The sequence below is a fragment of the Notamacropus eugenii genome, chromosome 5 (genome assembly GCF_028372415.1).
Source record: "Notamacropus eugenii isolate mMacEug1 chromosome 5, mMacEug1.pri_v2, whole genome shotgun sequence".
In the NCBI taxonomy this organism is placed as follows: Eukaryota; Metazoa; Chordata; class Mammalia; order Diprotodontia; family Macropodidae; genus Notamacropus; species Notamacropus eugenii.
The window spans coordinates 11,132,084-11,144,481 of NC_092876.1; the positions used below are offsets into that span (position 1 = coordinate 11,132,084).

A 12,398-nucleotide genomic window follows, 5' to 3' on the forward strand; every position below is an offset into this window, starting at 1 on the left:
GTGTTTTTGAGGGTCTTGGCTGATGAGCTCTACCAGGGTGAGAAGCTTCTACTCCACCATTTTGGCTCTGCCTCAAGCGTACTGCTTTTGAAGAAAATTGCATTTATCAGGATTCTTTCCCTTATTTTGAAACTGGTCTGGCAGGTCAGGAAGAGATACTTGGTGGTTTTGAATTTCAGTGCCCAGAAGCACTCAAAGTTCTTACCTTTATGTTCTTAACAAACTGTTTTTAATTTTTCCTTCCCGAATATGTTTCATTATTGAGGGAATGTCCTGATTTCAGATTTTGTTATAACACTCTCAAAATTTTTCTATAATTCTCTATCTCGCAGTCAGGCTCCTAGAAAAAGTTGTCTAACTTTGTCTCCTGCATTTCTTCTACCATTATGCACAATGCCCTCTCATAAGGGAGACCCTTCCTGATGTCCCCAACTGGTAATATGTCCTCTTCTAAATTATTTTTTATTTTGTTTTTAATTTGTATGCTAAAATGCATACACAGTGTCATACTGATGTCCCTCAGCATGTAAGTTCCTTCATATTAAGAACTGTTTCTGTTTTCATTGTATTCCCAGTCCTGAACACAATAGAAGCATAATCAATCCTTGACAATCCATTATCTCCTTTTCTTTCTTTTTAACTCTTCTATTCTCCTTCTACTTCAGCGGCTCTTCCTCTTTCTTTTCTTCTTCTCATCCTTCCTCTTCAGTAGCTCCTCTTACTTTTTTTCCTCTGCCCCTTTCCATCTAATTCCCTTTCCTATCCCTTTCTCTTTCCTATTTATTTCTATTTCCTGGGCTCATCCTCCTCTTCCCCTATACCTTTTCTCACCCCTCTCATAGTCTTAACCCCTCGATTCCTCCTCACTTTGATTCTTCCCTGTTAATTGTTGGGTTTTTCTGTCACTTCTTTCTCTCACATTGAGGTGTCTTTCCACAGGATATGCTGAGAAATGTGGATAAGATTTGTCATTTCTTGGGAACAAAGCTCAAGGAGGAAGAAATAAACTTAGTGATAAAGAATGTTTCCTTCTCTATCATGAAAGAAAGGAAAATGGCCAACTATTCAACTGCACTTGACTGTTTCATGGATCACAGCCAAGGAAGCATGTTAAGAAAGGGTGAGTAGGAGCCCTAAAGATAAAGAAGCAAAGAGTGTGGGCATCTTTTCATATTTTTGCTGAAGTCAGAAAAGAGGGTCTGAATTCAATAGCACAGGTTGAAAGAAAAAGTGATAAAGATGTTTCTTACATCTATACTACATATTAGAGAGCACAAGAATCTACCCATGGATGGGAGGCAAGGGTGATTCAGGAACCTATCATGTATTTACTCTTTTAGTAGACCTGTTCTTTTTGGGGAAACTTTCCCAAAAGTCTGAGCAGAGCATCCCAAGTGTCACTGCTGCCCCAGTATTTATTATGATTGGATGCAGTCATTTATATAATAAATGGTGAATGGCTGAAAATGAAATGTCCTCTGATCACCTAATTCTTGGTCCCTGCAGATTCAAAGTGTCTCATCCTCCTTCAGCCTTTCCCTGAACTCCTGAGGTGGAATCTATTGAATCCAGGACAGTCTGTCAATTGACTTTCTTGTCACATTCCTGTGGGAATGTCCTGAAGTAAAAATTTGTAACATCCATAGCTGAGCTCTTTCTCCATCCATCATTCTTATCTTGAACTTCCTCATTGTCATCAATTGAGATAACTGATTGACTGTCATTGCTTATTAATCAGGCACAAGTGTCTGGATCAATTGCTATAATTCTCTAACAAACTGGTCACTTGGGTCAATCAGTCACTTTTCCTTTGACTAGCATTCTGTTTAATGGAAGATGTTCCAAGTATTCCATGACTTCATTATCTAGGAGAGTTGTAAAAAATTGAAGAAAAGATTCCTGCTCATTTGACCCCAGCCTTTTCCTGAAAATTGCATATCCTTCCTATGTAAATTTTCCAACATGGGTATCAGAATGTTGGTGTGTTGGTGCAAGTTGGTGAGGGCAAATCCAACATCTTGGAGGCTTTCCAGGAAAATTCTAATTCTCTACCTTTGTTCCCTCTACTTCTCTATTACTTCAGTTGCACATACCAGCCAAGAATCAAAAGGTTCATCCTTTAGAGTATGGAGACAAGTTTCTGAAGAAAACTCCTTTTAGCAATGACTTTTTATAGACTTCTCAGTGTTATTAACAGGCATTTTGACAGTTTACATAAATTACCTAACTATTATAGCTACAAATGATGCCTCTCTCTATCTCTGTCTCTCTGTCTCTGTCTCCATCTCTGTATCTGTCTCTCTGCCAGAAGACTATGGCAGACTCTGTTTGGATGTAATGGATGTGTTCTGGCTAGAAGCAGTCCTATTCCCAATGCCCACTTTCATCTTTTCCTTCCTAATTGGCCACTGAACTTTCAATCCCATTCTTACAAGAGGGCATCTAGAACTCACAATTCTTTCAAATCAAGTACTATATCACCGTCACGATGTTCCCCTGGGTCAGTGTTCCTATTACATCTTAAGGACTGCTGGTCCTTGCCATTAGTGCTGAATCTGAACCATTAAGACAAGCAATTCTTTTCATGTGATGAGCCCTAATATCTCTGTTTTTTTCCCCAGTGAGAGGATGAATTCCTTGAGAAGAGTAGTCACTGCTGAAATATGTACTATACAATATCTAATCTCCTGCAAAGTCAAAGGAAAAACTTCAATTTTACTTTGTAATTTACAGTCAGCTTTGTAGCATGGTTAATAAGGGATTTGGCAGGGTCAGAATTTATTGAATATCAAGTGCTTCCTTGAAACAAGAAAAACAATAAAAGATCTTTAACAATTGCTTGTATTGCTACAACACATAACTTAGTTAGACCAAATTCTCCAAATAGTAAATGAAAGGGAGGATGGAAGAAAGGAAGGAAGGAAAAGAGGAAAAAAATGATCTCAGATGTTTGCCCAGCAGGTGGCATCGATTTCCCAAAACCCTATTCATGAAATCAATTTTGTAGGGTAGGAATTGCATGGCAAGTTCATCTATTTGAAACCCAGACTGTTGAACTTCCATTAAAAAACTCACTTTCTTACTGAATTTCTTCATTATTTGAGGTTTTTTTCATAATATTTTCATTTATTTCATTAAATATTTCACAAATAAATGAAAAACTTATCACTCATCTTTTAAACACTGAATTAAAAATTGTCTCCTTCTCATTCATTCTTGACCTCTTCCTTCATAAGGCAAAGAGTTTTATAGAGATTACATATGTGAAATCATGCAAGACATTGGCCCATATTGTATATTTCCTTTTTAAAAAAAGAAAGCATTCCCAAAACACCCAAGAAAAATAAAGTAAAAAAAAAGTTTTCTTTGATCTCTACTCAGAGTTCATCACTTCTTTCTGAGAAGTTACATAGATTTTTTCCTTATGTCATTTAGTAGTGTCTTGTAAAACTGTATTGGTCATAACAGCTATCATGCACAGTCGATCATCATGCAATGTTGATGTTATTTTGTGCAATACACTCCTAGTTCTGCTTATTTTCCTTTGAATGAGTTCATATAAGGCTTCCAGATTTTTCTTTAACTATCCTGGACTTCATTTTTTATAGCACAATGATATTACATCATATTCATTTACCGCCACTTGTTGAGCTATTCCCCAAATGGAGGGATATTCCCTCCATTTCCAATACTTTGTCACCACAAAAAGAGAACTATCTGTACTTGTGTACATATACATCCTTGTCTTCAATCTCCTTGGGATGTAGACCTAGTAGTATTTCTGGATCAAAGGCTATACATCCACAGTTCATAGCCCTCTGGCCATATTTTCAAATTGCTTTCTAGAATGGTTGGATCAATTCATAACACAACCAACAGTGCAATAGTGTTCCAATTTTTCAGTGTCTTCTTTAATTGTTGTCAATTCCCCCTTTTTTCATTTTAGTCTATCTAACTGTGGGGTGATACCCCACAGTTTCTTTATTTGAATTTCTTTAATTAATTGTGATGTGGAGTATTTCTCATATTAAAATGGATAGTATTGATTTCTTCATCTGAACACTTCCTGTTTATTTCCTTAGAATATTTAGCAACTGGGGAATGTTGGGTGTTCTTAGCAATTTGGCAAAATTGTTTAATTATTTGAAAAAGGAGGTTTTTATCAGAAAAAAAAACGCTGCAAAATTTTTATTAAGTTTACTGCTTTCCTTCTAATCTTGGCTGCATTGATTTTGTTTCTGGGAAAAAATTAACTTTCATGTAATAAACTTTCTCCATTATATGCTCTCTGTCTCTTGTTTGATCATAAATTCTTCCTTTGTCCTCAAACATGGGAGGTAAAATTTTACATCCTTTTCTAATTGGATTGTATCACCCTTCATGTTTAAATCACATACCCATTTTGACCTTATTTTGGAATTCTTTGTGAAATGTTGGTCTATACCTACTTTCTACCAAACTGCTATCTAGTATTTTTCAGCAGTTATTTGAAAATAATAAGTTCTTGTTTAAAAAAATGGACCTTTGTATTTATAAAACACCAAATTACTATGGTCATATAAAACTGTGAATTGTGGACCTAATCTATTCCACAGATCAGCCCATCTCTTCTTAGCCATAAGCAGATGTAATAAAATTTGAGAGCTGGTATGACTAGGTCACATTCACTCACATTTTATTTTTAGATTCCCTTCATATTCTTGACATTTTTTCTTCCAGACAAATTTTTTATTACAATTTTTATCAGCTCCAGAAAATAATTTTCTGTAGTTTGATACAACTGACACAGAATAAATAAAGGAATTCTGGCTGAATTTTCATTTTTTATTATTTTCACTGATTCTACCCATGCACAATTACTGTTTCTCCATTTGTTACATCCTACTTTGTGTGAATATTATTTTATTATTGAGTTTGTATAGTTTCTCAGTTTGTCTTGATAGCTAGACTCTACTCATTTCATCTTGTCCACAGTTACAATAAATGGCATTTTTCTTGATGTCACTTACTTCTTGACTTGGTTTTCAATAAGTAGAAATGCTGATGATTTGTATAGGTTTGTTTCATGTCCTCAAAGTAGTTGTTTATAATTTTAGCTTGTTTGTTTTTAGATGAGTCTTTAAATATACTATCATATCATCTGCCAGGTGACTGGTTTTGTTTCCTCATTGCCTGTTCTCATTTCTTCCATTACTTTTTCTTCTACTGTTGCTATAGCCAGCATGTCCATTACATATAGTATACTTGTATGAATAATAGGGATGATAATGTGCATTATTTTTACTAACTAATATATTTGTTTTCAGTTTTCTACAATTGCTTCCATAAATCTTGGATTTTCTTCCCCTCCCTCCTTTCTCCTTCACACTTCCTCCCTCCTTCTCTACCCAAGATGGCATGCAATCTTATATGGATTCTACACATATATTCTTACTAACTACATTTTCACCTTAGTCATGTTGCATGGAAGAATTATGAGGAATGCAAAAAAGCATGAGAAAAACCAAAATAAAACAAAACAGAAGAGAAAATAGTCTGCTTCATTCTGCAAACCATTTCCATAGTTCTTTCTCTGGATGTGGATGGCATTTTGCCTGAAGATTCTATTGGGAATTTTTTAGGTCCTTGCAATGCTGTGAAGGGTTAAGTCTATGAGAAAAATTCCTCTCACACGGTGGTTGTTGATTTGTATAAAGTTCTCCTAGTTCTGCTCCTTTCACTCAGCATCAGTTCATCTAAGTCCTTCCATACATCTCTGTAGTCTTCCTGTTCATCATTTCTTGTAGCACAACAGTATTTCATTACATTCATATACCACGACTTGTTCAGCCATTCCCCAATTGATGGGCATTCCCCTGATTTCCAGTTCTTGGCCACCACAAAGAGAGCTGCTATAAATATTTTTGTGCCTGTGGAACCCTTTCCCATTTTTATGATCTCTTTGGGATACAGTCCTAGAAGTGATATTGTTGGGTCAAAGATTATGAACATTTTTGTAGCCCTTTTGAAATAATTCCATATTGCTCTCCAGAATGGTTGAATCAGCTCACAGCTCCATCAACAATGAATTAGTGTTCCCACTTTCCCACATCTTCTCTAGCATTTGTCATCTTCCTGTTTTGTCATGTTAGCCAATTTGATAGGTGTGATATGGTACCTCAGAGTTGTTTTGATTTGCATTTCTCTAATCAATAGTGATTTAGAGCATTTTTTTATGTAACTATAGATAGTTTTAATTTCTTCTTCTGAAAACTGCCTGTTCTTATCCTTTGACCATTTATCAATTGGGGAATGACTTATATTCTTGTACATTTGACTCAGTTCTGTATATATTTTAGAAATGAGGCCTTTACCACAAACACTAGTTGCACAAATTCTTTCCCAGTTTTCTGCTTCCTTCCTAATCTTGGTTACATTGGGTTTCTTTGTGTAAAACTTTTCAATTTAATGTAATCAAAGTTATCCGTTTTGCACTTCATAATGTTCTCTTTCTCTTGTTTGGTCAAAAATTTCTCCATTCTCCCTAAACTTGACAAATACATTATTCTTTGCTCCCCTAATTTGTTTAAAGCATCAATATTTATACCTGAATCATGTATTCATTTGCACTTTATTCTTCTGTATGGTGTCAGGCCTTGGTCTATGCCCAGTTTCCACCACACTGCTCTCCTGTTTTCTCAGCAGTTTTTGTCAAACAGTGAGTTCTTATCCCAAAAGGTGGTATCTATGGTTTATCAAACACAAATTTCTATATTTATTGACTATTGCATTTTGAGTACATAACCTATTTCTTAGCCAGTACTAAATGGTTTTGATGATTGCTGCTTTATAATACAATCTGAGATCTGGTAGGCCTAGGCCACTTTCCCTAGCATTTCTTTTCATTAGTTCCCTGGATATTCTGTACCTTTTGTTGTTCCAGGTGAATTTTGTTATTATTTTTTCTAGCTCTAGAAAATAATTTTTTGATAGTTTGATTGGTATGGCACTGAATAAGTAAATTGATTTAGGTAGAATTGTCATTTTTAGTAAATTAGCTGGGCCTACTCATGAGGAACTGATGTTCTTCCTCTTACTTAGATTTAAATTTGTGTGAAAAGAGTTTTGTAATTGGGTTCATAATGTCTCTGGGTTTGTACTGGCAGGTAGAGTCACAGATATTTTATAGTGTCTACCATAGCTTTAAATGGGATTCTCTTTTTATCTCTTACTGTTGGGCTTTATTAATAATATATAGAAAGGTTGATGATTTCTCTGGGTTTATTTTGTGACCTGCAGCTTTGCCAAAGTTGTTTATTATTTCAAGTAGTTTTTTGCTTAATTCTCAGAGATTCTCTAAGCATATCATCCTATCATCTAAAAAGAATGATAGCTTGGTTTCTTCTTTGCCTATTCTAATTCCTTCATTTCTTTTTCTTCTCTTCTTGCTAAAGTTAACATTTCTAGTACCATATTGAATAACAGTGGTGATAATGGACATCCTTGCTTCACCCCTGATCTTATTGGAAATGAATCTATCTTATTCGCATTAGATACAATACTTGCTTTATATGGTTTTTGATGGGTACTGCTTATTATTTTATGGTAGGTTCCATTTATTACTATACTCTCCAGAGTTTTTAATAGTTTTGTCCAAAACTTTTTATGCAGCTATTGAGATAATCATATGTTTTCTGTTAGTTTTGTTGTTGATATGATCAATAATGTTGATACTTTTCTTAATATTGAACCAATTCTGCATTCCTCATATATATCCTAGCTGATCATAATGTATTGTTGTGAGAAGTTGCTGTATTCTTTTTGCTAATATCTTTTTTAAAGCTTGTGCATCTATACTCATTAGAGAAATTGGTCTGTAATTTTCTTTCTCTGTTTTGGCTCTTACTGGCTTAGGTATCAGAACCATATTTCTACCATAAAAAGAATTTGGTAGGACTCCACGAATTTTCCCAAATACTCTATATGTTATTGAAATTAACTGTTTTTTAAATGTTTGATAAAATACACTTGTAAATCTATCTGGCCCTGAACATTTTTTTTCCTAGGGAGTTCATTGATGGCTTGCACAATTTCTTTTCCCGAGATGGAGATAAGCATTCAATTTCCTCTTCTTTGATTCTGGGAAATTTATATTTTTTAAAATGTTCATCCATCTCACTTACATTGTCAAATTTATGAGCATACAGTTGGGCAAAGTAAATTCTAATTATTGTTTTAATTTCCTCCTTGTTGTAGGTGAGTTCACCATTTTCACTTTTGGTATTGGTAATTTTGTTTTCTTCTTTCTTTTTTTTTTAAATCTAATTGACCAAAGGTTTATCAATTTTATTTGTTTTTCATAAAACCAACTCTTAGTTTTATTTATTAATTCAATAGTTTTCTTAATTTCAATATTAATAATCTCTCCTTTCATTTTCAGTATTTCTAATTTGCTGTTTACTTGGAGATTGTCAATTTTTCATTTTCTAGCTTTTTCAGCTGCATGCCTAATTCATTGATCTCCTCTTTCTCTATTATTCATGTAGGTGTTCAATTATATACTACTTTCCCTAAGAACTGCCTTCGCAGTATTCCATAATTTTTTGGAGGATATCTCATTATTGTCATTCTCTTGAAAGTAGTTATTCATTGTTTCTATGATTTGTTGTTTAACCCACTCATTATGGTTAGATTATTTAGTTTCCAATTAATTTTTGATCTATCTTTCGATGACCTTTTATTACATGTAATTTTTATTGCATTATGATCTGGGAAGGATGCCTTGATTATCTCTGCCTTTCTGCACTGAATTGTGAAGTTATTATGCCCTACTACATGGTCAATTTTTGCATATGTGCCATGTCCCGCTGAGGAAAAGGTATATTCCTTTTTATCCTCATTCAGTTTTCTCCAGAGATCTATTAAATCTACCTAATCCAGAGTTTTATTCACCTCCTTAATTTCTTTAATGTTTATTTTGAGGTTAGATCTATCAGTTTCACAGAATGAGATGCTGAGGTTCCCCACTAGTGTAGCTCTGCTGTCTATTTCTTCCTGTAAGTCCCTTAATTTCTCCTTTAAGAATTTGGATGCTATATCACTTGGAGCATATATACTTAGCAATGATATTGCTTCATTGTCTATGGTGCCTTTTAGTAGGATATAGCTTGTTTCATCATCTCTTTTGATTAGATCTATTTTTGCTTTGCTTTGTCTGAGATTAGGACTGCTCCCTCAGCTTTTTTCCATTGGCTGAAGATTAATATATTCTGCTCAAACCTTTTACCTTTACTCTGTATGTATCCCGCTTTTTCAAATGTGTTTCTTGTAAACAACATATTGTTGGATTATGGTTTTTAATCCACTTTGCTATCTGCCTTATGAATTTTCAAATGAGAGTACTGTCTCAATGCTGACCTCTTCAGTAATCATGTTTTGCTCCTTGTCCCCATAGTAAGATTATATGGGCCTTTCATTTCTATTTTGCTTCCTGCTCATGATGATTGCCTTTTTCTTGACTTTTAAAATGCATCTCTGTTTCTAGTGCACAGGGGGCTCTGTTCCATGGTTATTGTACTTGGAACTTGAGTCTTTGGGTACTGTGGCCTTTGGTTCTCTCAGCTATAAGCTAAAATGCTGCTTCAGATTTCCTCGCGCTGAGCTGGCTGATGTGCCAAAGCAGAGGTTAGGTGAAGTTTTTCTGAGTTTCCCTGGAGTTACCCTGGGGCTCTCTGGGCTGTGTGAGGTGTGGGGAGGGAGTGCTCTGGCCACAAGAAGTGTTCTCTCCTGAGCTAGAACACAGGTGGGCTAAGAAGTTGGTCAACCCTGTCTGAGATAGTGACTTCCCCATTCTCTTGGCTATGCTGAAGCATCTCTAGGGTCCTAGTGTTAGCACTTATGGGGCTCCCACCCCTGGGACTCAGGACCTCTTCCTAGTTCATGATGTGAGGCTTTCTGGGACAGCTCAGGTGCTGCAATGCCCTCTTCAGCCACAGCAAGAGGGACCCCCCACTTTGCAATTGTCCTAGCCACATGGTCTAAGAGACTGTTTACCCCTTCAGCTGATCTCACTATTCCAGGATTTTTCCTGGGAAAAATTCTCTGGATTTTTCAAGGTGAACAAGGGGAGTGGGATAGCATTTACTGATCACTCTGCCATCTCAGTTCCCAGAAGTTGAAGTAAGTGACTTACAGACATTCAACCTGTGGGTTAATAGTCTCAAGAGCGGCTGTTGCTGTTATATTGGGTTCTGCGCTTCTCAGTTCCACTGGACTCCCATCCTAGGCTGATATGTTTGAGAATTCACAGTGCTTCAGACAGCCTGGTGCATCCTGCTCAGCTTTGCTACGGTGGGGTCTGCACTCTTACAGCCTCTGCACTCTGTGCTCCTCTACCCTCATACAACAGATCCTTCCCATCGACCTTCCCAGCTATGTTGTGCTGGAAATCTGTCACCCACTGTCTCTCATTGGATTCTGCCTCTAAAATTGGTTCAGATTCTCTTTTTAGAACTATCTGAAGGAGTTTGTCTTAGAGCTTAGGTGACTACTTGCTCTTATTGCACCATCTTGTAATTTATCTCTCTATGAACATTTGTCGAATGTAATTTTTATTGTACCATGATTTGGAAAGCATGCATATAATGTTTTTCTTTTTTCTCACTTAGTTGTGAGGATTCTGTGTTCTGATACATGGTCAGTTACTGTGATAGTGCCATGTATTGCTGAGGGAAATGTGTATTTATTTCTTTTTCCATTCAGGTTTCTACAGAGGTCTAGCATATCTAACTTTTTCTAAAATTTTCTTCATCTTCTCAAATTTTTGATTTATTTATGGTTAAATTTATCTAGTGTTAGAGAAAACTTAGGAAAATTAAGGCCACCCATTATGGTTTTGCTGTCTATTTCCTCCTCTAATTCACTAAACTTTTCCTTTAAGAATTTGGATGCTATGCCATTTGACACATATATGTGTTTAGTGTTGACTGTTTATGATGCCATTCATATTCATTGCCTATGCTACTTTTCAGTGAAATGTAGTTTTCCTTTTAGGACAGCTTGGTGTTGCAGGAGATAGAGCATTGGGCTTGCAAAAGGAAGACATATTCATGAGTTCAAATCTGGCCTCAGATACTTACTGGCTGTGTGACCCTGGACAATTCAATTCACCCTTTTTGCCTCAGTTTCCTCATCCATAAAATCAGCTGGAGAAGGAAATGGCAAATTGCTCCAGTATCTTTATGACCCCAAATGGGGTCACAAATAGTTTTACGTGACTGAAACAACTGAACAATCTATCTTTTAATTAGGCATATTTTTGCTTTTACTTTGTCTGAGATTATGACTGCTGCTCATGCCTTTTTTTTGAACCTCATTTGAAACAAAATAGATTTTCTTCCAGCCGTCTAATTTGACTATGTCTGTGTCTCTTGGTTTCAAGTATCTTTTTTCTGTAAACAACATATTGTTGGATTCTGTTTTCAATACATTGTACTCTCCACCACAGTTTTCCCTGTTTCTCCATCTCTCTGTGTCTCTTTTTGTCTCTATCTATGGTTTTCTGGCTCTGTCTCCCTCTGTGTCTCTGTGTCTGTCTGTCTGTCTGTCTCTGTCTCTGTCTCTCTTTCTCTGTGTCTGTCTCTCTGTCCCTGTCTCTGTCTCTGTCTCTCTGTCTCTGTCTCTGTCTCTCTCTCTCTCTCTCATGGTGTTTCCCATCAAAAGTCTTTTAGATTTCTAATGACTGCCTTCCAGACTCCTCTTAATTCTGCTTTCTCAAAATTTCTCTTCCTTTTTTTCTAAGCTGTTTTATCTAACATAAAATTCAATCTTAATCTTTTCTCACTTTTTTTCTCTATATCTCTTATATGATTTTAAAAATCCTTTCTGAAATCTTCCAGAAATTCTTCTTGGGTTTTTGTCTAGTTCATACTTTTTATTTGAGGTTTTCTTATAGGTGTTTTCACATCACTGGTTTCTGAATTTGTGTCTTGATCTTCTCTGCCAGTATAGTAACCTTTTATGGTTAGGTTTTATTTTTGTTCTTCATACATCTTTATCCATCTGTTTCTTGACTTTAGCCAGGTTCAACCACCCAATCTCCATTCAATATATGTTTCTTTCAAACATTGAAAGTTGTCTTGGGATGAAAAATGGCTCTGCAGCTCTTGAATTAGAGTTGCATTATTTTATGGGATGTCTGATAACAATGCTCATTTGTCATTTCCTTATGACCTCCATAATAAAGGTCAATCCCCCAAGTCCCCATCCATGGACTTTTTCCCTTAATGAGGAAAGAGATAAAAACTCTCCAGGTGTGTATGTTGTTGTTTGTCCTTTCCCTTCAAGTGCACAATGATATCAGAAAGGTGATGCCATGACTTGCAAATGAATGGGATTTAAGTTAAGGAGGGCCGTGCAAA

At 35.8% G+C, this 12,398-nt stretch overlaps 1 protein-coding gene across 4 annotated transcripts in view; it reads left to right on the forward strand.

The window, feature by feature from the left end:
- LOC140503334 (sulfotransferase 2A1-like) overlaps positions 1 to 12,398 on the forward strand; it is a 30,118-nt gene that overhangs the window by 11,554 nt on the left and 6,166 nt on the right. For 3 of the 4 annotated variants that reach the window (XM_072607220.1, XM_072607217.1, XM_072607216.1), the window contains exon 5: positions 940 to 1,120. In XM_072607220.1, coding sequence (XP_072463321.1) covers positions 940 to 1,120 — 181 coding nt within the window. Of the gene's footprint in view, positions 1 to 939; positions 1,121 to 1,506; positions 8,309 to 12,398 lie in introns of those variants that run through there. The other variant, XM_072607219.1, reaches the window with a different exon arrangement.